Raw genomic sequence first — 26,909 nt, 5'->3', positions numbered from 1 at the left:
GCTTAGCATCTTCTTCCTCCCACTGGGGGAAGGAAGTGTCAAGAGTGATCCCTACTCACTGCTAGTCAAAGCCGGGCCAGGACAGAGCAGAGCGAGAACAACAGTAGGAAAGAAACACAGTGGGAGAATCAGTCCTCCTGTGCTCCCTCATTGTGGGTGCTGCTCACATGGATGGGCCTGCCAATGAGGCAGTGGCTCTGAGACCGCTGGACGCAATCATCAGTTGCCACCATTGCTGCCCCATCCACCTGCTCATCTGTGCATGTAGTGGGAGGCAGAATGAAGCAAAGGGCTGCCTCTGTCTGGGCTAGGGATTAGCCCAGTTTCCACAAGCAGAGCCACATCTGATTCTCATAGCAACTACGCTGAAGGATCCCCAGCCTGTGCTCTCTGTCATTTGTTCTACAGTGCACACAATAGAGGGCTTGATGGCACTCATTTTCTTCATCATGTGTAGAGATATCAGAGAAATCTGCAAAGGATTCGGATGAGTTCATATTTCTATGAATCTGACTTCTGGATTCTGCAGCAGACCAGCTTTTTCTGCACCATATGATTTCCGCGGACTTCCAAATCCATGTTTCTTTTACTTTTTTTGGAGGGATTGGTGTGAATGTGCATTAGCGCAAATGTGCGCATTAGCACACATGCACAAAATTCTCATACATCCCTTAAAAAAATGTCATCAATGAGCAGATGACAGAACGAAACACACCTGACAATCCACAAAACACACATGGAACGGATTTAACTAAATCCGTACAAGTGAATCAGCTCATAAATATGAGGCTGATCCATTGAGCTGTTTGATAGGATGTCAAAGGAGACCTGCTTGTGGCCGTTTTGAGATGGATGCCACATAGCCATGGCTGCATGGCCTAATGCTGGTGCAGCCAAAAATGTGGCAAACAGTCACTATACCATTAAAATAAGACATAAACAACTCAGTATAGCATTGATGTTCAACAACCCACTGCATGGTGCAGGTTGTGTGAATTGTCTGAACGTCCTGTTATCAGGACTCCCTAGCCTGGCCTGATGAACTGTAAATAAGCAATTCTGGGAGCCAAGGTACGTGTACTTTTATTGCACATGCAACTGTGCTTGTGCCAATTCCAACAGGAGGGCTGAGATGAAGCTCAGAAAGGCTCATGTTCAGGTTGCGATCACTGTGCAGTTTAAATAATGGTAGGTGGTGATAGAGCAGAGATGACTGATCACCCCAGCTGCAGCTCCTGACAGTGAAGAGCAGCAACCTTTCTCCCTACCAGCTGGAGAGAGCATTGATTAGCAAATTGTGGAGTCAGAGGACATGGCTTGGCTGGATGTTGTTTCTCTCGGAAGTGGTTGAGAATATGCCATCAACTAGCAAGTCTCAGCCTGATCAGCCTCCAAAGTAGCTATTCATATTGTGTGTCCTGCTCTGCTGAACAACCCCCACCATGCCCTAACCGTGACCAACTCCCCTCCGAAGCCAAGTGTGGGTCTAGCAAGAAAACAAATTCTGTTGGCATTGCTACAGATCCATACATCTCAAGAGCCAGCCAGTGTGTGAACTGCATATGCTGGAGCAGGAGAGCTCATCTCGACAGGATCGGGCTTAAAGCAGAATCAGAACCAGGACACAAGCAAGAGAGGATTCGGCCCAGAATCATGAAAAAGGCAAAGCAGGCAAATGGGCAAAGCCGGGGGCGGGGGGGAGAGAATCAGAACAGTCAGCAGGTTCAAGGGAAACACTGAAACAAAGTCCCAGAAACAGGCAGTCAGGGTGACAGAATTTAATATGGGGTGGAGTCCAATTATTCTGGGCAAAGATAGTTGACAGCCTTTTTCTGATAAATTTTGAAGTACAGGCACTCATCACGACAGTCCCTCTATCTATGCCCCTGCAGAGAGCCCAAAAATGCAAGAAGCTGTGTTGAACCACAATCAACAAACTAATTCTTCCACTTTTCATCTCTACCAGGGAGCAGTTTTTTTTAAAAAAAATAATGGATCCTAATTGCCCATTCAAGGCCACCCTACCCCCCAAAATACTTGGCATTACAACAGGGATAGCTCACAACTACATAGTGTTGCTGGGAAAACTCATTTTGCTCCAGCATCTGGGACCAATTGCACATACCAGGTCATATGCCAGATGCGTACTGCTGTTGCTTTGCATAATCAACCTGGGGCTTCATGATGTGTGGACCCAGACACTAGGGGTTATCTCAGCAGTCAGCTCCACTTCCCCATTGAGGAAAATGCCATTAGGGAGAGTGGCCAGTGGGGCTCTCGGGAGCACTCGCCCAGTGGCACGCATCTGCCCAAGCACTCACCTGCCTGGCCAATGGCAGCCAGAGGCAGCCCTCCGGGCGGGGGGTAGCACACAGTTCACCACTCCTTGCCACTTCACCACCAGAGGTGGCAGATCCACTTCATCTCACGGGAGGGCTGGCCCTGACTTTGGCCATTGGAAGAGAGCAGTGCTCCATCCAGTTCACTGACAATCCTATTGCCATCTTTCTTCATACTAGCAAACAACCGGTTAGTCCCATCATATCCTTGCAGGGTGGAGGACCCCCCAAACTGATCGTAGAACTTTACAGTTGCCTCTTCCAGTGCCACTGAAGAGCTGAGCCAAGGCACAAAGAGAGAAGGCAAAATGACTCTTTCAGTGAGAGAAGGAGGGAACCTCAGCCAGATTCTACAAATATTGTCAAGGAAACTGTATCAGTGAAGGAAAGGAATTAGTCACTGTCTCTGTAGCTATGGCCCCAAACCAAGGAAGAGGGGGAAATTTAGAAGGTATAACTGTCCTTCGCAGCAGGGGAGAAGGTGGATGGGAACTCTCAGACAGACCCCCATCATTGCAGCAACGTACCTCCCTATTGCATAAATACAAAGTTCCTAAGTTAAATTCCGGAGCCAGGATAGTACTTCTGTCAAGGTCATGACGTGCTTGATCATTGGCAAGCAGGCAGATTCTGTCATGATCTTATCTCTTTGAATGCAACTTCCATTTTTGTCTGGAGGGTGTTTTCAAGGAATGGGAATCTGGGAGGGTGAGTGCTTCTGGACGAAAAGCAGGGCTCCAGGAAAACACTGCCAGAAGTTCCTCTTCCCCGATGCAGACAGATGCACCTCTGCTCTTCAGTTTATGGGGGACCCTCACTGATCTAATCTAACTTCTCTGCTAGAACTCTCTAAACGTAGTGATTTTAACATGCAATCCAAGAGGGTCCCATTGTGAATGTAGGGACAGCCTGGATCTTACTGGGATTTCCATTTTGCACCAAGAGGCTGATATACCCCACAGTGGCTTAACTAGGAGTGTTGTTTTACAGTTATTTTATTCACATGAGGGTTGCTTTGCACATGTATGGACACTGTTCAGTGCAGCATTGCTCAGTTGCTTGCACTCAGCTGAGAAAACAGATATTTGAAGGTGAAGCTCTGTCTTTAATATTTGATCTGTGAGGACCATTTCATACATGCAAGCAATTGCTTGCTGTGGCCATCATGAGCGTGTGTGAACTCAGCCTGATGCTAGATGGTAGCTTGTGCTGCTTGAACTGCCCTTTGACTGGTACCTGGCATGTCATCTTATAACCAAACTCACGTTTATTTATTCCTTGATCTATATCATCTATGTCTGTCTGTCTGTCTGTCTGTCTTCTCTGCCTTTCCATTTCAAACTGAAATTCCCAAGGTGGCTAATATCAACAATCAATTAAAAAATCAGATGATTAAAAAAACTAGTTAAAAAGCACAGGTAAAGGCAGAATCAGTGGGGAAATAACAGCAATAGTGAGAGAAGGTAGTGTATTATCTTGAAACACCAATCAGAGTTGGTGGAAGAAAAAGGTTTCCATGTGGCATCAGAACGCCATCAGGAATGGGCCCAGAAGGATTTACCAGGTCAGGATGTTCCACAGCCTGTGGCAGCACAGCAGCTCTCTTCCACACGTCCCCATCTCAGATGATGGTGGGATGTGCAGAAGGGCCTCCACAGCTCATCTGTGTGGATGGGTAGGACTGTATCGGAGAAGGCTATCCTTTAGCAGGGCTGGCCCTTCCATTAGGCAGGGTGAGGCAGCCGCCTCCAGTGGCAATTGCTGGAAGGCAGCACCAAGGTGTTCAAGGAGAGAGTTGTGTGCCCTGTAGCCTGCTCTGCACCCCCTAAGTTAGCCTGCTGCCTTCAGGTTCAGTAGAGGACATTGTCCCATCATCATCAGTGCTGAAGACAGATTAATCTGCCAATCCAGTCTGGTTTTGTACATGGAATGGGAGAGGGCACTATCGTGTCCTTTGCCTTAGGCACCAACATGTTTTCGGCCATCCCTGGTCCTTTAGGGCTACAGTCCTATATGCGCTTACCAGAGAATAAGTCCCAGTGAATTTAGTGGTGCTTATTTCTCTGTGGATATGTATAGGATTGTATATCTGTGTAGATATGTATAAGCATCCATGCACCAGCACTATTGACATTAGAATAACCCAACACCTGCACAACGTCAATAGCCCTTGCTAGTGCAATGGATTTCCCAGGAAACCCACTGCACTAGCAAGCACTATTGACATTGTACAAGCTTTGGGTTATGCTAGCACAACATCAATAGAACTAGTGTACCGGTTCTGCTGGAACCTTCCCTAACTGTTCTGGTCCCAAGATGTTTAGAGCTTTAATTAAAGCTGATATAACCACCATATTTAGGATGGGAAACCAGTACAATCCCACATGATGATCTTGAATGGATTGGGACTGAACAGAAAACAGTACAGGGAGATCTGGAGAGAGGATCAGCTTCACAAATATTATGGCAGAACCAACATATGGTATCAGCAAGGATTGTGGTTTTAGCTCTTCTTTCTTTTCCTTTTCCAGGATGGGAGCCTTTACATTACATTCCAAAACCGGGAAGCCCATGCCTTCTGTCTCCAATGGGTAAGTCATGTGGAGGACTCTTATCCTCCAATCTTAGCAATTCCCCTGGTATTTCTTACCACAGGCTAACATGAAGGTGTGTATTAAGGAACAAAAAGTGGAGAAAGGTGGGAGAAGAGGCTGCTAATTCTGTCACTCACCTGGCACATTTCACCCACTGTACAATTTCATTGGAATTTCCATGAGGAGCAGAACTCTTTTCTTTTTTGCCAATGGCAGCACATCCACTTAGAAAGCAAGCCTCCATATGTCACTCTGAACTTGGCAACTGATACTAGCTGTGAACTGTCATAGCTTTTTCATTCTGCTGATGGAATGTTATGTTTATGCCTCGCCACAGGGTTCACATACAACATGTTGTCATAGAACTGCATTAGTGCTGTGAACCCTTCACAATTCAGATGTTGCTTCCAGAATTCAGATGTTGCTTCCATCAGCCCATTATTTTTAGCTTCCTAGAATTCTCTTCGGTGCATAAACAATTCTAATCTTATTTATTCTCGCAATGACTTATCAGTTAAAGCTAACTTTGGATTCTACGTCATTTGGGGCAAGAGAGAAGAGGAGAAGCGCAGGTTCCTCTACTCCTGTGTAACAGTAGTGTCATACCTGTTGGAAATACTACATGGGGAGCACAAGAAAGAGCACTTGTGCGTCTTCTCCTTCCATGTGATGTAACATGCAAGTTCAGCCATATCATTGTCACCGCTACAAACTAGAACGTTCCATTTGATGTGCAGGTTGAGTGGTGGTGTTCAAAATCACAACTTGCATTTATTGCAAATGATACAGATGACCCATTTGCCACATGCCAAGTATGCAAAGACAAGACCTTTTCATTCCATGTGCAACTATCTGAGGGGACAAAGGTCAACAGTTGGGAGTATATAGCCCTGGCACATGGATCTTGGTTTGGCAAAGGGAGCTGTCTAAATAGAACAAGAGAGGGAGAATATTTCCACTTTTGTGTTGTTTTCTTCCTGAGCTTATTCGTTCATGATTTGTTGAATAAATCATGCACATAAAACCCTGTCAGCCTTCTAAAGCCAGTCCTTCTCTTAGTGGCTAGAGAACTGAAATCATAATGAAGATGGTTCACCTTATGTAGTTTGTGGGTTTTTGTAATTTAGATTTCTGCACTGGAAAAGGTCATATCAGTCATTTACTGTCTTACTCCTAATTACCAGCCCTCATAGAACAAATAGACTTGTCATCCGGCCTACATGATGGATTCATTTTAAGCCTTCATTACCCAGCATGGCCTCCTGCAGTTATGGAACTGAATGGGCAGAATGACTGTAAATCTGACTGAAATTGTTCTATTCAAAAATGCTGATGGTAAAAAAAGAAAGAACGGGAAACAAATTTTGAAGTAACTGGGCCGTTTTCTTTTCTCTTTAGCTTTGCTCCATTGTGTGCTACGTCTCTCAATATTCTGCTTATATGTGAACTCAGAATACATGTTTCAGTTTGCCTCAAATTATACAACTAAAATTGGTGGCACGATTTGGCTAATTATCATCCTGAAAAACCATTCTTTGTTTCTCATTTATTGTGTCACCATCAAAATTATTTAAGTGGCTATCTGTCTGAACTCCCTTCTAAAAATTATTTAATGAACCTATTTTATATGTCACCCTTGCTAAAGTAGTAACACTTTGAAGCTGGACTGGCCCTACCAATAGAAGCAGTTACCTCCGGTGGCAGAGGCTGGGAAGCAGCAGCAAGGTATTGCTGGAGAAACCTGTGTCCCATATGTGTCCCATATGGCCTGCTGTGCATCTTTTAAGTTAGCCTTCTGCCTTTGAGTTCAATGGAGAATGCTGCCCATTACCAGTCTTGAAGACAAATGCATCTGCCAGTCCGGTTGGCTGTTTTACTTGGAATGGGAGGAGGTGCCATCTTGTTCTTTGCCTCAGGCAGCAGAATGTTTTGAGCCAGCCCTGCTTCCAGGGCAACCTATGCAGAATTATTATTTTATTTATTTACAATATTTATATACCGCTCCCCATTGAAAATTTCGGAGCACTGTACAAGATAAAATAAAAACAGAATAAAACACTTTAAAATAGATTTTAAAAGAAGCAAAATATACAGTGAACCATGGTTGGTCATTAAGGAAAGGCTTCCTGGAATCATGACTTTTTCAGGAGGTGCCGAAAAAAATACAAATTTGGCACCTGCCTGACCTCCAGAGGCAGGGAATTCCATAGGAGGGGGGCCACCACGCTGAAGACTCTTCCCCTGGTGGACTCCAGTCAGAGAATGGGTGTATGAGAACACACACAAATGAGAACACACACATACAAACACAAATATAAGAATCAATAAAAAGCAAGAGTCAAATAGATTACATAGCAGAAAGCAGCAAACTGACAGCCCTAGTATATATCAGAAGAGCATCCCACTTTTCAGATTGGGACTAAGGATAGGCCTGAAGTCTGAAAAGGTTGAAAACTATTGTAGAGCATAGACTCAAAGAGTTGGAAGGAGCTATTTAGGCCATCAAGTTCAACCCCCTGCTCAGTGCAGGAATCGAGATTAAACCATTCCTGACAGATACATTGCTGTAGAATTTTGGCTTTGGATACGGGAAACATAGGATCAGAACTCCTGCTGAACTCACTGGGTGGCGTTTGGTAAGCCAGTCTTATTTCAGCCAAACTATTCATTGTGAGACTCAAGCAACACTCTGGACCCTTTGGAAATGGGGGAAGTTACTGCTGGAACAACAACAACAAACTGAATACATACATAGATACATATGGATACATACTTATATGCATACGTACTTATATACATACACATACACCATACTGTATTGGAGCTGGGTTGGGCTGAATGATAACACCAGCCAAAGCATCTCTTTGTTCTATCTCCTGCCTCATTATTCGGCCATTTTCTTTCTTCTTGCAGGGGGATTCCAGGGAAGAAGTGTGGCACCATCATCCTGTCAGCTGAGGAACTGGGTAACTGCAGGGTGAGTAATTCTCTGCTTTTTAAACTTCTGGTCTGTTCCCGGGGAACAAATCAGAAAAGCAAAGAAAGTTGCTAGCTGCCAATGTCTTGAATTCAAAAGCCCCAAGTGCTGTAGGGCAGGGGTGTTGAGCCTCTTTCAGCCCAAATTCAATTCTGGAGAAGCTCTTGGGAGCCACATTTCAGTGGTGGATGGGGCTGATGGAAAAAGGGGTGGGGCCAAAATACAAAAAATACCAGCATATTTTAGTTCAAAGCTCTTACTGCAATAACCACATCTTAGGTGGAGAAGCATGTCCACCTTTTAGAATTGGGGAAATGCACAAAAAGCAGGAAACTGCTAATCTATGGGCAGCTGGGGGGAAGAAGTGTGGCCAGAGGAAGTGGGTGTGGCCAGCTGGGAGATCCTGGTGGGCCGGATTTGGCCCCCACGCAGGCCAGGTTTGGCCCATGGGCCTAAGGTTCAACACCCCAGCTTTAGAGTACCATACAGTACAGGTTGTTGCCTCTTGGAGTCTCACCCACGTTCATGCTGCATCAGGGTCAGGTACGTGATATTGCAGAGCACAATGAGTCACTCCAGGTCCTGTTTTTATGTGATGCTTGGCCATGGGCCAAAAACATAGCCTAGCAAATATTCCATCTGACTGCTGCCTCATTTCAAAAGTGCTTATTATGTGTGCTGGCCCATATGCATGCAGTGCTAGCACTTTGGAGAGTGCTGCCTCCTGGCGCTGTGTGGTGCTGGTATGCTCACTTCGTATGCGTCTAGACTTTGTATGGCCAGCATCACATTTAAGCTGGACCTTGAGGAGGCCTCTGAACTTTGGGATGGGACGGTCTGTTGAAGCAATTGAATGAATAATAATAATGATGATGATGATGTATTTATTTGTTACCCGCCTCTCCCTCTGGATGGAGGCGGGGTACAACACAAATGCAAACACCATAAAATACATATAACTAATTAAAACATTTAAAACTAATACATTATTAAAAGCAGAACATTATTAAAAGGCATCTTAAAATTCAACTGGGTAGGCCTGCCGGAAAAGATCAGTCTTTATGGCTTTCTTAAATTCTGGAAGACTGTTAAGTTTACGAATCTCTCCCAGCGAGCCATTCCACAAACTGGGAGTGGCAGAAGAAAAGGTACTCTGGGTAATAGTTGTCAGCCTGGTTTTTGTTGGCTGGAGTAAATTCTTCCCAGAGGACCTAAGTGTGCGGGGCGGATTGTACGGGAGAAGGCGATCCCGCAGGTAGCCTGGACCCAAACCATGTAGGGCTTTAAAGGTGATAACCAACACTTTATACTTTGACCAGAAACTAATTGGCAGCCAGTGAAGAGATTTTAAAACTGGTGAACTGTTTGGTAGGGCCTGAGACGAGAGCTCAGCAGAATCATTCTAACGCAGAGAACAAACTGTGCAGCTCCAGGGAGCCATAAGCTTGCAACAAGAGATTCCATTCTCTTCAGCTCTTTATTGCTCTAGGGGGAGGATACTCCAATGTAAGCTCAGCATCGACTGCAGTTGATGGCCAAATACTCCCCATAACAGCTCTCAGAGGCTAGCGCTGAGATTACAGCCGATGTCAGCGGCTGAAGTGTGGTCACAGCTGGAAGCGAAGAGTTCAGCTTTGTGCTAAAGGACAAACAAGGACAACCACGAAGAACTGAGGAGGGTGTGGAAAGATTGACGGTACAGAGAGATGGATTTGATGCCTAAACCATAAGGAATCTGCTGTGTGGGTAGAGGCAGAGCCCATATGAATCTGTGCATAGGACTGTGCGGATGAGTATCTCATGTTACAGTGGTATCACAGAATGTTTCATCATGAGTGTTAGGGGTTCCCCCCTCTGTTTGGCACTAAAAGTAAGCTCTCAGTTATATACGCACATTTGGCATCATGTGGGACCAGTTGCAGATAACAAAGCAGGAAAAAGCATCCTTATCTAGCGTTTTTGCTTATTTGTGTCTATGGATGTAAACATGTGTCTTAAAATGTGGTACTGGCACTATGTAATTCACTAATATTCACATTAACCCTTCATATGCATAAAATGATGCACCAACAGGGTTAGGGGAAGCAGAGCCATCTTGAGTGCCTTTTTTTTTGGTAGGCGGGGTGCAAGTGAAATCAATCAACAAGCTACAGGGGCATATATTATAGAGAAACAGTGTGGTGTAGTGGTTGAGATGCAGTGTAGTGGCTGGAGTGTTTGACTAAGACTAAGGAGGCCTGGAATCAAATCATCAGTAAGCCATGAAATTAACCAGGTGGTCTTGGGAGAGTGACTCCCATTCTATCCTACCCCGCAGGGTTGTTGTGAGGATAAAAAGGAGAGCATTCATGTATGCCTTTCTGAGCTGTAGCAGGAACAGCAGATACATATGTAATAAATGAATCAATGGCAGTTCGTGTTAGGCTCCCAGCCCAGCATCAGCATAGATCAGCTTTCTCCAGCTTCATCATCCATGTCTATTGTTTTGCTGGGTGGTCTTGATGGGAAGTGTAGTCTAAATATCTGGAAGGCACAAGGTTGGAGAAGGCTGTTATAAACCTATAATCTGTGGCCTATTGCATGGGGCACATTTTTCTCTTTCTTTCTTAGCCCTGTAAGTGTGCCTTAGGTCACATCCATCCACCGAAATCCTTTCCCCTAGGTCAGCTGTCCCCAACCTAGTACGCTCCAGGTGTGTTGGAGTACAGCTCCCATCATCCTCTTGCCCAACCTGGGGGAGCACCAGAGGCCTGTCTTCATGATGCCAGGTTGGCACCACCTCCCTCTTCAACACTGCGCTTTCCCACCCCTGGGGTGGCATTGGGTAATCCCAAAGTCGAGGAGAATGCGCAGGGTTTCTGGACAGCCATCCAATCGCTGGTCGCCTTCCACCAGGCTCTACCCCCAGCTTGATCCCGGATTGGCCATGGAGCGCTGTTACATGGTGGAGGGCCCATGTTGATGTCACTCCCTTTGAAAAAGTCGGGGTAAATCCCTGACTTTTTCATATCGCAGCATCGCGATATGGTTGCTGTGAAGCTGCACTCACGTCGTCTAACTGATGCGGTGCAGATCCACAGCAACCATGGGGCTTTCCCTGCATGTAAACAGCCCCCAGGTTGGGACGGCGGCTCTTGAGTCTTCTCCCCCAGCCAAGCTTCATCAGAGGAAGCAGCTTAAAGGGAGTTCTGAAGCGCACCTTTGCTGCAGAGGTTAAGGGAGAAAACCCAGACTTCTTCCTTCAGAGGAAGCACCACATCTGGAATGATGCTGTGAGCATTATCAGTCATGAACTTGGGTTGTGGGGGAGACCCAGACAGACAGCTGGCGAGGCTGTGCCTGAGTAAACCCAACAGTCAAGTATCAGCTGCTCACTTAGGGGCTCAGCGCCTCTCCACTGCCACAACCAGCTTGTTAATGACACAGAATAGTACAAAACAGCACAGTTGGTGTATATATCTTTCAAGAGAAACACAGGCCTGTCTAGACACCAGCAAAGCAGACTCTTTCATTCTCTTTCTCTCCCACATACAGAAAAGAACACAAACACTATCACTGCATTTTTCTCACCTCCTCTCGCCCACATTTCTGACGTCTGCAAGAAGCAGGGTGGGTTGGGGAATCCAAATTGCTCTTCTAGACAGACGAATGCAGGTTTTCCCTCCTCTCACACACACTCATATTGAATTCCCACCATGGGAAAAAATGCATTACAAAGCAACTCTTTTTCATGTGGGTGCCCACGTGCCTGTCTTTTTGTGTGCAAATGGATACACACACCTAATACTCGTAATTACGTCACCCACACCCACACCCACACCACCCACTACTGTTTTATAGTTCTCTTCTGCTTTTGCACACTGGTACAGTAGTTACGTCATAAGATAGATGTGGGGCACTCTTCCATTTGCTCATAAACATGAAACACACACACCCTTCAGCTCAGTAGATGCATTCTGGTTTGTGCATGCTGCTTCTGACACTAATGTCCACTCAGAATTTCGGGGGTGCGCTTGAATGCATTCAAAACAGCCCACCGTCTGTTGTGCTATAAAGAGAGTTTAACACCCATTTCTATTGGAATGAACCAAGACACAAGCGATTACTTCCACATGAGCCATCTTGCAGCCTGTGCTAGAAGTGGGCTTCACTCTTCCCCTTGCATTGAGGATATTTAAAAATGGCTGTTAGGAGATTAACTGAGCTTCTTCAGCCATTTTTTCTTGTTGATGGCTCCCTGACCCAGAAAATGTGTTAGTTCTGATAGCAGGACACACAACAAATGCTGAGGCTTCTTAATCAAGTGAACTGTGTTTGCAGTTTTGCAGCTTGTCCATCCTTTTTTCTTATTACAGCTCCTGAGGAAGGATTCTTCTGAATCCGAAATGTTGAGCGTTTTTACATCGTTACGAAAATAAAACGTTCACTGTTGTTTATTTGCACACAGCACCAGAGCTCGTCTCTCTTTCTTCCACCTCCTTACTGGTGCCAGTTCCCTTCACCTACCAGTCCCTGACTTCACCATCACCTCAGGGGGTTCACGCAGAATGATGGCTTGGAAAAATTGCCATAGCAGGCGAGCCAGACCACAGGCAGATGTGTGTGTCTGCATGGAGGGGGCGAACACTGCTGTGACACACCCCTCCCACCAGGAAACATATAACTCACCAATGTCCATTGATCTCCAATCATGTAAGTCAGCAGAACATAGGAATCTGTCTTATACTGAGCAAGTCCATCTTGCCCAGTATTGTCAACACTGGCTGACAATTCTTCAGGGTTTCAGGCAGGAAATTTTCCAGCCCACCCTGGAGATGCTGAGGATTAAACTGGGGACCTCCTGCCTGCAAAACAGGTGCTCTGCCACTGAGCTATGGCTCCTCTCTCTTTAGATTCATCCTTAGTCCAGAGAGGATGCAAAAGATGTGGCTTTCATGCCCTTGGTTTCCTCTAGGACAGGTGTGGGGAACATGTGGCTCTCCAGGTGTTGTTAGACTGCAACTCCCATGAGCCCTTGCCATCATAGTCAATGGTGAGAGAAGATGGGGGTTGTAGTCTGGCAACATCTGGAGGGCCACACTGTGTGGCGATGCCAGGGGGCACGGGGGGGGAAGTGACCCCCCAAACAAGGAGCTTGCCACTCCAGCTGCTGGCAGAGCCAGCTTTACCAGGAGGACTCACCCAGACAGGGCAGCCTCGGCAAGGCATGGCAAGGGTTAACACATTGGCTAATACATGCTACCCTACATTTATCAATATATATGACTTAATTCAGAATATATGGTTAGGATGGCAGTTTTAGTGCGAGATACACCGTTATTTTTCTTTCAGACATCTTAACATGTGGGATACAGCCTGCCCACCTAGAAATATGCTTTGCCCCTTCTGTGCTCCACCTGAATTTTTTTTCTGGTGCCGCCACTGGCTGCACATTCCCCACCCCCTGCTCTAGGAAAACTAGCAGCTCTTTACCTGTTCACAGTTGCTCCATTCCTGGAACTATCTGAGCACCTTCTGCTTTCAGTGGGCCCAGCCATGAAGCCAGAAGAGAGCGATCATTTCCTTGATATGGATCTTGCAACTAAGAATGGCTCTTCTTCAGGGCTCCTGGTCAAGCCTGGTTCTTTGGCCTGAGCAACAGAAAGTCTCAGCTTGCTGTTGTTCCCCTTCACAAACCAGCTCACCTTGTTTTTGCCGACCTAGCATGTGTTCCTCTCACTTCTTGACGTTGCTACCGTCACTGCCTCAGCAGGAGTCAGGACAGTTGGGAGCAGACAGGCCACTCTGTTTATGGTCCATGTCAATTTTGCATCTGCTCATTCATAAGTACGTCTTGTTCCTTTTCCACATTAACGTACAAGTTTCTGTTTCTTTACAAAAATCTGCATGAAAACCTGTATATAAATACACGTTTAACTGCATATTTTTGAACGAATTTTCTCAGAGAGCACACATTTATAAATATGTTTTATTTGCATGTATGCATTTCTCTACATACTTTATTCTGAAATCTGATTGTTTAAAAATGGAATTTTGGTACATTTTTATATAGACTTGAATTGCAAAATTCCAACCTGGGAAGTGCATATCAGGTCAGTTTGCATCAGTATTCACAAAGATCAAATTCTTCAAGCATCCCTAGATGACAATATTTTATTACCAGGGAACATCACAACGCAGCTCATGGGAAGCCAGCCCTGCATAGTTGCTGGCATCTGTGGACTAGGGATGGACAAGAATTTCGTTTTGATTTGTTTTTACCTCTGATTTGCCCCATTCACAACCCTGAATGCAAACATGAATGGGAGCGCAGTTTTCAGAAAAAGCTCCCATGTTTCTGAAATTGCATTTGTGTTCAAAGTGTGCATTTCCCCCTGAAAAAAATGTGCTTTTTTTTTTTTTTTAAGGCACATTTTATTTTATTTTTATTTTAAAAAATCACACTTGAATCTTTGGGGGGAAAGTGTGCACTTTGGGCCCACACTTTTAAAAATGCATACTGACATGCACACGTTTCCTGTTTGAACGAAAAGAAAAACAGTTTGCAATCAGAAATGTGAGCAAAGTGGTCAAGGTTGAAGGTGGAACTTGGAGAATCTTGGGAGAATGCAAACACCACTGATTTTGCCATCCCTCCTGGGGACTGTGGAGGACGAGAGCAGATGTCCAAATAAACATGCTTGAAGTCCACAGTAGCCAGTTTCTTTATTCTGGGGTGGCCTGGCTTCTTCCTAAGCATGGTCGCTGGTGGTGGGTATGCTATTACTTTTTGAGGGGTGCCCACCAAAGCAGAAGTAACGTAATGCAAGTTGCTTTTGGCCTGAATGGCAAACCTCTTGGTCACCACTCCAAAAGCAGAGTGGAATGCATCATGTCTGAACTGGAGGCAGCCCACCTAAAGTGATGGCACACCATGAGACCTCTGTACCATTGTGCCCAGGTCAGAAGCAGCATCTTTCTCTCTTTTATGCCACCTTTGGTTTGAGCGGTGTCATTTCCTGCACGGGGAGCCATAGTGCTCAGGATAAGAGCTGCAATAAGGAGGAAAAGCAGTAGAGAGTCTTGTGGCACCTGAAAGACTAACACATTTATTCTGGCATAAGCTTTCATGGGCTAGAGCCCACTTCATCAGATGCATGGAGTCTTATGGAGAGTTTCAGGATTATATACAGTATATAACAGTGGAGGTGGGGGAAAGACTTGCAAACAATTGGGCTAGAAGGAAATTAAATGCAAAAAGTAGGGATGTGCCAATCAAGCAGAATTTGAGCTCACCAAAGTTCTCTGAATTCCACCCCAAAGCTCATTCTGACTCGAGTCCATATCAGATTGCAAGCTTTTTTTCCCCACATGAAAATCTGAGTGTAGTTCCATGTGTATTTTTTTCAAATCTACTCATCAAGTTTGCCCATTTTTGAAATGCATGCATTTTTAGAATGTACACATTTTGAAATATACACATTTTTGAAAGGTAAACATGCTCTTGTATGCTTCTTGGGGAGTGAGGTCCACGAATCACATTGGAAATTTGTAGACTTTTACTGCAGATTACATCTGAGTCCATGTTTGATCAAGAAGGTGCAAACTGGGTAAAATCCTGATCAAAATAAACAAATTTCTCACACATCCCTACCAAAGAAGTGACAATCATATTACTAAAAGTCGTCATTCACAGTGCAGTTGCTGCCGGTAATACAGACATTCTGGCACTAAGTAAACCAATTAATACATGTAGTATGATTTATTTATTTTTTAAATCCTTCATCCGGATTTAAACCTCTACTGATAGAAGTGAACCTGTTGATGAAGTCTAACTCAGGAGTCTCTTACTTTAATCTCCCTTTGAAGTTTCATTGCTCCACAATGGCCACTTTAAGATAAGTGACAGAAGCATCCAGAGAGGCTGAAACATTAACCTGCTAGTTTTTTTAAAAAAAATATTGCCATCTCTGATGTCAGTTCTTCGTCCATGTATTCTTTTCTGTGGAGACTTTCCTGTTTGTTCTATGTAGAATGCAGAGGAGCATTGCTGACAGAAAATAGCAAATATGACACTAGAAGATGAGCAAGTGAATGAATCCCTCATTTTGTAGATGACATTATTTAACCCTCTCATAGCATTTCCAGAGTAGATATAGGGACAGTGCAGGCATCTGGGTTTGTTGCAGGGTCTGGACCCTGATTGTATCCTTGCTTTGTGCCTTTCTATTGCTAGAGGCTTGCTAAAAATCCTTTATGGGCTTTACACAAAAGCTTGTGCTAGAATAAATGTGTTAGTCTTTAAGGTGCCACATGACTCTTTGTTGTTTTTGCATTGACTAACATGGCAACCCTCTGGAAACTGTTACTAAGAAGGAAGAGATCCGGTTCTAAGGCTGAGCACCCTCATCACCTGGGAGCCTTTTAGGGTGCAATCCTATATATGTCTACTCAGAAGTAAGTCTGATTGACAACCTTGGGACTTACTCTGAGGTGAGTAGGTATAGGATTGCAGCATCTTCTACTCCAGGCCACCTTTCTTCGCTGGACACATTTCCCCATATTTCTATTTCCCACTCCCTTTTCATCTCCACTGTGGTCCCCAAGGATATTGTGCTCTTGAACATCCCAGGAGGCATCTTCTAGAGCCAACGTGAAGTTTCTCTTACCAGAACCAGTAACGCCATTGGGCCATGATCGGGCAAATGTGAAGAATTAGGGATTTCCTTTACCCTTGACATTCTGACGCTTATATGTATTTCACTGTGCCTGAGATCAGGGGCTGTTAATAGGATTATTCCTCACTCTGATGTATCAGTGCACTCTGTTATCCCTGGTGGATTTTCCTGTCCAACTACCTGCTTTGCTGCTACACCCACTGGGGATACTGATGCTAGCATGGAAAAATGATGCTCTCCAAGCGCCCTTTAGTAAGCATGAAAATGTGCACCATCAGGGGAGTCAAGGCGGCTCCTTCATGTTCGAAAGAGTCAACCTGCTTCTACACTGGATTCTTTGCCACCTTTGAGCTCTGCAACTCTTATTTCTGACCTGCCTTTCTCTAGTGCTTTTCAGCTTAGGATCTCAAAAAGCACTGAGCAATTGTTAACAAACCATAATGTTGCATCCAGATGGATAGATGGAAACACGGAGAGGAGGAGGCTTGCCCAGAAGCACAGCTCAAGGCAATAATAACACCTGGAGTGGAGTTTAGACACCCTGGTTGCCCTCGCTTTGATCTGCTCCCTAAGCTGCGTTCCTCCTTTCACTCCGCTACAATGGTGTCCTTAGAAAGATTAAATGCTTACATGCACATGGTGAGTCATTCGTTTCTTGCTGAAGAAGGGCAGCTGCTTACTGCCTGCAGCAGCAAGAGCCGGGAATTTAGCAAAACAACTGAAGGATTGTGCATTGAGTTGAAATCACGGTGTGTAAGGTTAGACGTTAACCTACTCTGGCTTCCTCTCGTGAGTGCCTACTGCTGGAGAATATCTTGTCTCGTACCAAGATCTCAGTTGACTTTTCATCCCAAATGTGCCATCTCTAACCAGATAGTGGTCCTCAGTCCTTTTCACACTGGCTCAGCATTAACATCAGGCTCATTCAAATGAGCAAGCTTGCCTACTTCATCCCCACTCTTAAAGAATTTATTTATTTATTGCATTTTTATACTGCCCAATAGCCGAAGCTCTGGAGCATGACCACAGCACCATGTTTTGATGTGTGTCTAGAGAGTTACACAGTCATTGGGATAGCTTGCAGCTTCTGTTTCTGCTGCACTGCAGGCGGTTCAGTCCAAAATCGATGGCCCAGGCACGGCATAAGATGCATCACATGTATTCAAGGCTAATTGCAAATCTCTGTCAATGCCAGACTGGATAGTGTAGATTAGAAGGGGGAAAGGAGTTCTACAGAGATGGATTGTCACAGCCCTTGAAGTGGCTCACTGAGATGACACCATGGAGAACATACAACTGAACTACATCTGGTGCCCTCTGCATCACAAATGAATACATAAGTACCTTGTTTAAGCTACTGGATGAATGTGAGGTCCCATGACTATGAGCGTGGTAGCTGCTCTGCTAATGTTGTAATCCATGGGTGGTAAGGCTAACCAGAAGCCACCTAGAAGTGGTTCTCTTTAGGGGCACAATCCTATTGTTTCCACCCTCAATGACAATAAGCTCCAAACCCCAAGGCTTACAATTATCCAATGCAGATGGGAAGTGTGGCAGAGGCGTACTTCACCTCCCTGTCATCCTACTCTGCATTTTTGCTACAAGGGCTCCCCCACACCATCTAGACTCCTGTCCACCCTGCCCACTGAAATGCCTCCTTTCCTCATCCTCTGAGGTCAAGTTTCTGGCCTCGGAGAGGCTGCTGGGGAAAGGGAGTCATAGTGCAGATTTCTGCCCCCACCCCACCCCACCCCACCCCTCGAGGTCAGAGCACTGTCTTCAACCTCAGATCTGGGAATCAGAAATATCTTATGGTTCCTCAGATGCTGTCTAGGTGCCATAGGATTGCTCCCTATCTGTGATAACAGGCTTCTAAGGCCTCTGGTAAACCATGATGTGCAGCCCAGGTCCCCAGAATTCCTGACCATAATGTAAGGAATGGTTCTGATGGTGGCAGCACGATCTGTGACTGACTGCCAAGCTGAATACTAACAAGGATCCACGGCATCGTTGAATCTATGCCATATGTGGGATGCTGTTCCAATCAAGATTTTATGTGTTCACAAAGCAGCAATGACACTCATCAACAAATATGTGACCTTTCTCTCTCTCTCTCTCTCTCTCTCTCTCTCTCTCTCTCTCTCTCTCTCTTTTTTTTTTTAAAAAAAGCCCATTCCCACCTAGATAACAAAAGCAGGTATAATCCTAAAAATGTAGGTTGATTTAAACTCTAGAAACCTCAAAAGAGTATTGGACCATTTGCCTAAAATGAAAACAATTAAACAATCCTGGCTTCTACAAGGAGCACTGTTTAAAGCTCGAATATTTATATCCCACCTTTTTTCCTCCAAGGAACCCAAGGCAGCATACATAATCCTCCTCCTCCTCTCCATTTTATCCTCACAACAACAATCCTGCGAAGTGTGTGACTAGCTCAAAGTCACTCAGTGGGTTTCCATGGCTGAGTGGGGACTAGAACTCAGATCTCCCGACTCCCAGTACAAGGCCATAGCTAGACCTAAGGTTTATCACTGGATTGTCCAGGGGTCAAACCTGTTCATCTAGGTGACACACAGGGGATCCAGTGCTCAGGCAGGGGCGAACCCTGGATGATCCCAGGATAAGCCTTAGGTCTAGCTGTGGCCCAACACTTTAGCCACTCCGCCACACTGGCTCTCACAATGTTCCTAACAGAGAGTAGATTGGGGTGGGGTGGAGAGATGCTTAATTGCCACTATCAAATGAGTGCAAACATGAGGTTGTTGTTGTTGTTGTTGTTTTTAAAAAAAACCTTAATTCTTTGGTGCAATATAACATTGTTAGATCCTAGGTGACCAGCTGCTTTGGATTTTTTAGCCTTGCTTCTTGCTATTCCAGATCCTTTCATTATCCATCAATGTAAATTTCCATCAGTGGTGACCTTAAATCCCTCTTCTACTTCCCATTAGGCCAGTTTCAGCCCTGGCTTCTCCTGCTGTATGCCTTCCTTCCTTACTGTATGCATGAAGGAGTTTCTTAATGTTACTCCATTAATTCAGCAGCATAATTGATAGACAACAACATGTTTTCTGCTTCTATTTCCAAGGATGTGGCCACAATGCAGTTCTGTGCCAACAAGCTGGACAAGAAAGATTTCTTTGGAAAATCTGATCCCTTCATGGTTTTCTACAGAAGCAACGAGGATGGGACGTAAGTACAAGTGATTTTGCTCTCGTGGCAGGTGGTTTTCCCAGATCATCACCGAGTCTGCTTCGGTGCCCTGCAGTGAAATGCTGTTCCAAGCAGTTTTTATCAAGAAGCATTATGCATTTCGCTTGATAAAGATTGTCCTTGAAACACACTGGGAACCATACCCATTGTGCAGCTGCCCTCCCCCCCCGCCCCCATTTGTATAAGGGGTATGCAACTATAGAGCAGGGATGTGGAACCAGGAACCTCTTTTCAGCCCGAGGGCCAAGTCATAGAATCATAGAATCATAGAATAGCAGAGTTGGAAGGGGCCTACAAGGCCATCGAGTCCAACCTCCTGCTCAATACAGGAATCCACCCTAAAGCATCCCTGACAGATGCTTGTCCAGCTGCCTCTTGAAGGCCTCTAATGTGGGAGAGCCCACAACCTCCCTAGGTAACTGATTCCGTTGTCGTACTGCTCTAACAGTCAGGAAGTTTTTCCTGATGTCCAGCTGGAATCTGGCTTCCTGTAACTTGAGCCCATTATTCCATGTCCTGCACTCTGGGATGACCAAGAAGAGATCCTGACCCTCCCCTGTGTTGACAACCTTTCAAGTACTTGATCATGTGTCCCCTCAATCCTTTTGGAGGAACTCGGGCAGGGGGGGCTATATTCCAATTGTGGGTGGGACTGAAGGCAAATGGGGGTGGGCCCAAAGGCAAAAGGGGATGGAGTCAAAATCCCAGCATTATTTACCTTACAGCTCCTACTACCATTAGCTAAATCACTAGCGTAGGTATTTCAACCTTTTACACTGCTTGGGTGGAGGACTGCACAAAAGTCAGGAAAGTATGAAACGATCAGTGGTTAGAGGGAAGGGGTGGAGCCAGGGAAAGAGGGCATGTGTCAGGATCAGGCTTGTTCTCCCTAGTGTGGGGGAAAGGGTTTCAGGAGGTCAATCAGACTCAGAATCTGGAGGAGGAGGATGAGAAGACGGGAAGTGGGGGACGAGAGCCTCCAAGACTCTTCAGGAATCAAGGAGGAATCTTCCCAGTAGCTTATTGCAGAGAATGCAAATGATTCAGAGCCCATTCTCCCCTGGTCCCTGGGAACCCAACCTTTGTCAGAATGGGAGGGGATTTGACAGATCCCAGAGTCTGCTGCAGGGTCAAGTGGGTGTAGTTGCAAGCAGGTGAGAGGCAGTCTACCAGGCAAGCCGCTCACTAAATACTTCTCCAGAAAGACCCTCCTTGGGGCTAAAGTGGCTCTTGGACTGCACAGTAAACTCTCCCTTGTAGTTGAAAGGGCAACTGCCTAGCTTAGTTAGCCTAATTAAGCTTAGAGGAAAGCTCCTAGCATTCTCACTTCCTTCAGGTGTGAAGAGATCTTTATTTGCTGAATAAAGCTTTGTGGATTACATGGCAAACCTCTTTATTGTCTTGCATCTCAGCGGGAGGGCTTGGAATCATGAAAGCATGCCCACCTGGGGAACCCCAGAGGGCTGGACTAGGACCCCAGGTAGGCCAGATTTGGACCACAGGCCTGGGGCTCAACATCCCTGTAATAAATTGTTTGGAGCCTCTGGATCCAAACAATTTAAGCAACAAGCAGTGGAGGCTGGTGGCTCCGATGTCAGTGGGGATGTGTGTGAATCATCTCTGGGTTTCAGTCAGCCCCACTCAGAACTCTAATGCACTTGGCTCCATTAGACCCTGTTGAGAAGACACACTAAGACAGGGTGGTTAAGCATTTTGAGCTAAACATTATGGCTTAGCGTTTCATGTGAACCATTCCTAACCAGGGTGGCTGCATAACCATGGTTTAAACATGCCCACTTACCATTTGCTGCAAAAGGGTTTGTGGCCTAATCATGGTATAGCGTGTTGTCTGAACAGGCCCTTAGAGTTCTGACTGAAACCTGGAGCGGATTCACCACCTCCCTGACTTTGGCGCCACCAGCCGCCACTGGCAACGGGGAAACATTGGTTGAGCTGGGATGCTCAGAGGACTCCAATCCATGGCATATAGGAGCGTCCCCTGAGTAAGGACTGGTAAGGATGTTGTTAGCATAGTAATTATTATGTAACTAATGCTTACTACTACTAATGACATTAGGGTCTTATGAAGTCAGTGGTATGCACCATCTTGTTGTAATTCAGCCTCATATTTTAACAACTCACCTGGTGGCCATTGTTCACAACAAATTCTATGCAGGTGAGTGAGCAGGCTGGCTAAAGAGGGGTGGATCTCTCCAGTTCCATGCTGGTGGAAGGGAAGCTGCTTTCTCTACAGGCACTGCGAAAATACAGTAGGTTGAGGGGGGAGGGGAGGGTTGCTGTGTCCCTCACCCCCGGTTGGCTTGCATCCTGCATTTTCTATACTAGCCACAAAGGAGGGGGCTTCTTCCCTGTGGCCAGCATGGAAATGCAGGCTGATAGCCTCTTAGTAGGGTAGAGTTGTTTTTGCAGACCAGTAAATTTTGTGCACTTATTTATATGGCTGTTGTAGTACTGTATCTTCCATTGCAAGGGGATGGGAGATCTAATACATTATAACGTAGTATGGACAACTCCTCTTAAACATCTTAACCTAGCATTCTAAAATTGTGAGCATTTTGCATACTTATAGAACAATCATCACTCCTGGGAAATACTGTAAAAATGGGGGTAAGGTGAGAAGGAGGAGGAATGTGGAGGAGAGAGTATTAAATTCAGTCAGGATGGAAAGCACTTTTCAGCATTCTCATCTTTGTGAATGTTATGTGCTGTTCTGGGAGAAATTAATCCATCTTTGCTCATCCAGTTTTGCAATCTTAGCAGTACTAAAAAAACAAATGATTGACACTTGACCTGGTGTGCCTTCCTTGTGGGCCTACTTACACTTATGCAAAGTAACTAAGGGCATAAACTTATATGCATGTTTAGACAGAAAAAAAGTCCAACAAGTCCCAGCATTCTCAACATGCTGGGAATTGTAGGACTTTTTTCTGTCTAAACATGGGAATATTTGTTTAGGATTGTGCCATAAGAAATTATTCTTTCAAAATCATTTCTCCTGTGCAGCTCAAGTAAGCAGATTCAATAAGGATCTGGTTTACAGGAGCTTTAAAACTTGCTTCTTGATATGGGATAAAAGAGAATCCAGCTCCCTACAAGCAGAGTTTTTCCAAAGTCATTTATTTATATGCTCTGTTTAATTTAACAGAAGAGAGACTGGATAGAGGCCGCTCTTAATAAACAAAAAGGCACTAGAAGTTGAGAGCTGACCAAGACAGTCCTGCTCTTGATAATTCTAAATCAAAGGGAAACTAAATCAAAGCCAAACTCTGCTTGGAATAGACCTCTGCTGAAGATCTCAGAGACCTACTATTAGCTAGGGAAAATAACCCTGAGTTAGGCAGACCAATGGCCTGATTCAGTGACTTGGTTCCCACAACCACTATAGGTTAAACAAGACATGGTGGCTTGTTTAAGCCTTGGCATGTGTCGGGTGCCATTTGCTTAATCACCTGCCCGTGTGCAGCTTATTGTGTCATCTGAACCTAGAGTTCATGGTTTGTTGGGTGACCCCTGGGCTGTTTTGAGGGTTATTTGAGGGTTCCCCTCCAACCTAACAAGCCATGCTGCCCAGGTCTGGATGACATGACAAGCTGTGCCCAGGTGGGTGATTACGAAAATGGCACCCAGCACACGCCACAGCTTGAACAAGTCACCATAGGCTTGTTTAACACATGGCGATTGTGCAAACAGTTCAGTTGCTGGGGCTGGGGAAGAAGGGGGGGGGAGAGAGAGAAGGTGTCGCCCCATCAACTTTTGGCTCTAGTTCTGCTTATTGCCTGCTTCAGCCCCTGTGGATCCTGACAGATTACTCTTAAAGGAATGTGGCCCCTGAGAGGAAAAAAGTTCCTCACCCCTACTTTAGAAAGTATGCTTTTATTTATACATTTATTTGTAGCATTTATATACCACCTTACCTGCTAAAAAGTAATCAACAGTTGTGTACTACAATTTGAAACAATAAAGCTGTAGAACAATAAAAAATTACATACAAATGGTAAAACATTAAAATACACATTTAAATGGAAAAACGTCATCTTCACACCCTTTCTAAAAGACAAGAGAGTGAGGGCCAATTGTAGTTCTATCGTTTGAGGGCAACACAGGACAATGCCCTTTCATGCATGCCCAGCAAATGGCCCTCTGTTGGGAATGGCACACTCCAAAGGCCATCTCCTGCAGGCCTTAATACCCAGACATGTTCATCGCAAGACAGGTGGACCCTTAGATAGCTTCCCCTTTCTTTCCAATATGTTCCCAGCTGCTTTAACTGGTGAACAGTATGGTTATTCCATCCTCAGCTAGTCTACCTTCTATGTCCAATACATGGGAACATGATATTGCACTACTGGAGCAGGAATTGTGTTAGCAAAGGTATCATTCGAAGAGAAATAGAGTTCTATTCTCTGTGAAGGATATATGTTCGCGTTTGCTGATAGTTGGTACAGGAGGTGCTTATTCCTGCTGCATTGTAAACCACCCAGAGAGATTCGGCTATGGGGCGGTATATAAATGTAATAAATAAAAATAAATAACAAATAAATGTGCTCAGAGAATGCCAGCTTTTACAACTATTAAACCAATCCATTTTGGTCTTGATCCAACCCTGGAACAGTATTCCCCCATCCATGGCTTTCTAGAGAACTTAATGAGTTCTCCTTCTCCTTCTCCTTCTCCTTCTTCATTATTCTTCACTTTCTAAGCTAAGGGAGGCTCAAGGGGCTTTGGATTAAGTCATAACTATACTGGCCTTTTGTATCCTGCCAGATTTACCATCTGTCACAAAACGGAAGTGGTGAAGAACACTCTGAACCCTGTGTGGCAGTCGTTCACGATCCCTGTGCGCGCCCTGTGCAACGGAGACTACGACAGGTATAGGCGCGGCAAAATATGACTCAACTTAGACAGCTGGGTTTTTGTGTGTCCGTGAGAGGAAATGGTGGGGAGGTGTTAGAGGAAATCAACACTGTGCCAACACTTGAATCCATCAAAATGTCACACACGCCCAAAATATATTAAGAGCTCTCATGCAGGCTTCTCTACTTTATTTATCACCCTCCTCTGAGATATTCTGCCTATCCACCCTTCCAGGTCTACAGGAGATGCTCATACTTAGAGTCTTTCTACATAAGGCTTTTATTGTGCACTTTCATTATGGTACTTTGGGGGTCCTTTACATGATGCTGTCATATTCCAGGGCCTCTCTAGATCTTTGCAACGATTTTACAAGGAAAGTCTGGTATATCTCTGAATGGCGGCATGAAACATACCGTATTTGCACAATTGACCAGAGCACCACCTACTGGTTATGTAATGAAACATATAGAAAGGCAGAGAAATAAAAACCCTTGAAAACCCTGATCTTAATCCCACAAAGAATCAGAGAGGAGAAACCTCAATAAAGGTGCAGGTTAAAAGCCTCACGTAGAAAAGCCCCACATGAGCTGGTACCATGGCTTGGTTAAAACACTTCCTTCAAAACAAAGCATAGCTCTGAATACCAGGTGTTGAGGCAACACAAGGTGTTGTTGCCTTCAGATGCTGCTTCTGGGGTTCCTGGAAGAATCTGACTGCCTATTGTTGGAAACAGGATGCTGATTAATGATGGTCTGTTCAAATAAGCCAGGATGATATCATGGCTTATGAATCTGACTTGTTAACAAGCCACAGTTTAAAGCAACCAGCATTTCCCCAGTTCAAATGTAATGAGAAACTTAGGTAAGCTTAACAATGGAAGCAGGTGCTTCCAATCTCCTGCTTGGGACTGTACTAGAGAAAGAGATGGGGGAAGGCATGAGGCCACGGCTTGCTGCTGCTCATGCACACTGTGCTGAAATGGTTATTGAATCTCATACTACGGGGGCCAAATCCAGCCCTCTTGGGGTCCCAGTATGAACCTCCAGGATTCCCCAAATAGCTATGCCGCCTTTCTTACATCACCAAGTTGTTCATGTTCCCACCACCACCACCACTGATCATTTGGTGGTTTCGCAACTTTTTTGTGGGTCCCCCCCCATTTAAAAAGATTGAAATGCCCCTCCTAAGGCTTAGTTATTGGCAGTAAGAGATTTAAGCTGAAATACACTGAAATGTTTTGGCCCCACTTCTTTTTGCCTTTGGCCCCACCTGCCACAGGTTTGCAGCTCTTGGGAGCTTCTCTGAAATTGAATTTGGCCCTCTGGCTGAAAGAGCTTCTGCAGTTTAGTGCCACATCTGAGCCAGGCCACTGACTCGCTGTCACCGAGCCCTGAAAGCTGCAGGCAGAGGCTCTGGATCAGGCAACCTTACTTTTAGAGGCAGACTTTCCTGGTTAGGTTTGGTTTGGGTTGCCTGAAAAGGCCAAGGCTGCACCACATGCAGATAAATCTATTTGCTGGTCTAAATAGATTTGTTTGTGGATCCTTTCTTTGGCCTGTTAACGTGGCAATCTGACAACCATAAGTAGGAGGGCAAAACTCTTTCCTTTCTGAGTAGCCTATGAGACACCTGAGTGTTTAGACAAGAAGAAATGCATTGGGTTGTCCCAAGTGAGGGGTGGTGGCTCAGTGGCAGAGCACCTGTTTTGCATGCAGAAGGTCCCAGGTTCAATTCCTGACATCTCCAATTAGGACTGGAAAAACTCCTGCCTGACCTGGGAGAGCTGTTGCCAGTCAGGGTTGACAATACTGGGCTAGATGGACCAAAAATCTGACTCAGTATAAAGCAGCTTCCTATGTTCTTATGACTACCCTTAAAACCAGGCACATGGGAAAGGGCCCAACCAGCACTTTTGCTGTAACTGCAGGTGGAAAGGATATTCTGTTCCTAGTACTGCTGTGGCGGGTGCTTCTGTGAACAAGCAAGGGGCAAAAGAAGAACGGGGAGAGAGAGAGGGGCGTTCAGAAGACACCTTAAACCATGGCTTTAATCATGGTGAATAAGGCTTTTTGCATTCACCATGGTTAAAGCCATGGTTTAAGGTGTCTTCTGAACAGGGCCAGAGAGAGATGCTGTCAGGAATGAGGCAAGGAAGGAAGGGCTCGGTGGCAAACTTGCAGGGTGACTAGGAGGCAGAGCAGGTTAGGAGCCTGCGAGAATGAAGACTGTAGGTCAGAAACACCAGCCATTGAAAACT

At 45.2% G+C, this 26,909-nt stretch overlaps 1 protein-coding gene across 2 annotated transcripts in view; it reads left to right on the top strand.

Moving 5' to 3' along the window:
• The window catches only part of LOC134408431 (copine-5), a 157,752-nt gene that overhangs the window by 71,227 nt on the left and 59,616 nt on the right, over positions 1-26,909 (top strand). The window contains exons 7-10 of one of the 2 annotated variants that reach the window (XM_063140706.1): positions 4,871-4,930; positions 7,847-7,910; positions 19,653-19,756; positions 24,563-24,667. In XM_063140706.1, the coding sequence (XP_062996776.1) occupies positions 4,871-4,930; positions 7,847-7,910; positions 19,653-19,756; positions 24,563-24,667 (333 nt within the window). The remainder of the gene's footprint in view (positions 1-4,870; positions 4,931-7,846; positions 7,911-19,652; positions 19,757-24,562; positions 24,668-26,909) is intronic. The other variant, XM_063140715.1, reaches the window with a different exon arrangement.

This window comes from Elgaria multicarinata, chromosome 1 (assembly GCF_023053635.1).
Source record: "Elgaria multicarinata webbii isolate HBS135686 ecotype San Diego chromosome 1, rElgMul1.1.pri, whole genome shotgun sequence".
NCBI classification, from domain to species: Eukaryota; Metazoa; Chordata; class Lepidosauria; order Squamata; family Anguidae; genus Elgaria; species Elgaria multicarinata.
Note: the sequence above shows the minus strand (reverse complement) of the source record. Positions and strands in the feature narration are given on the sequence as shown.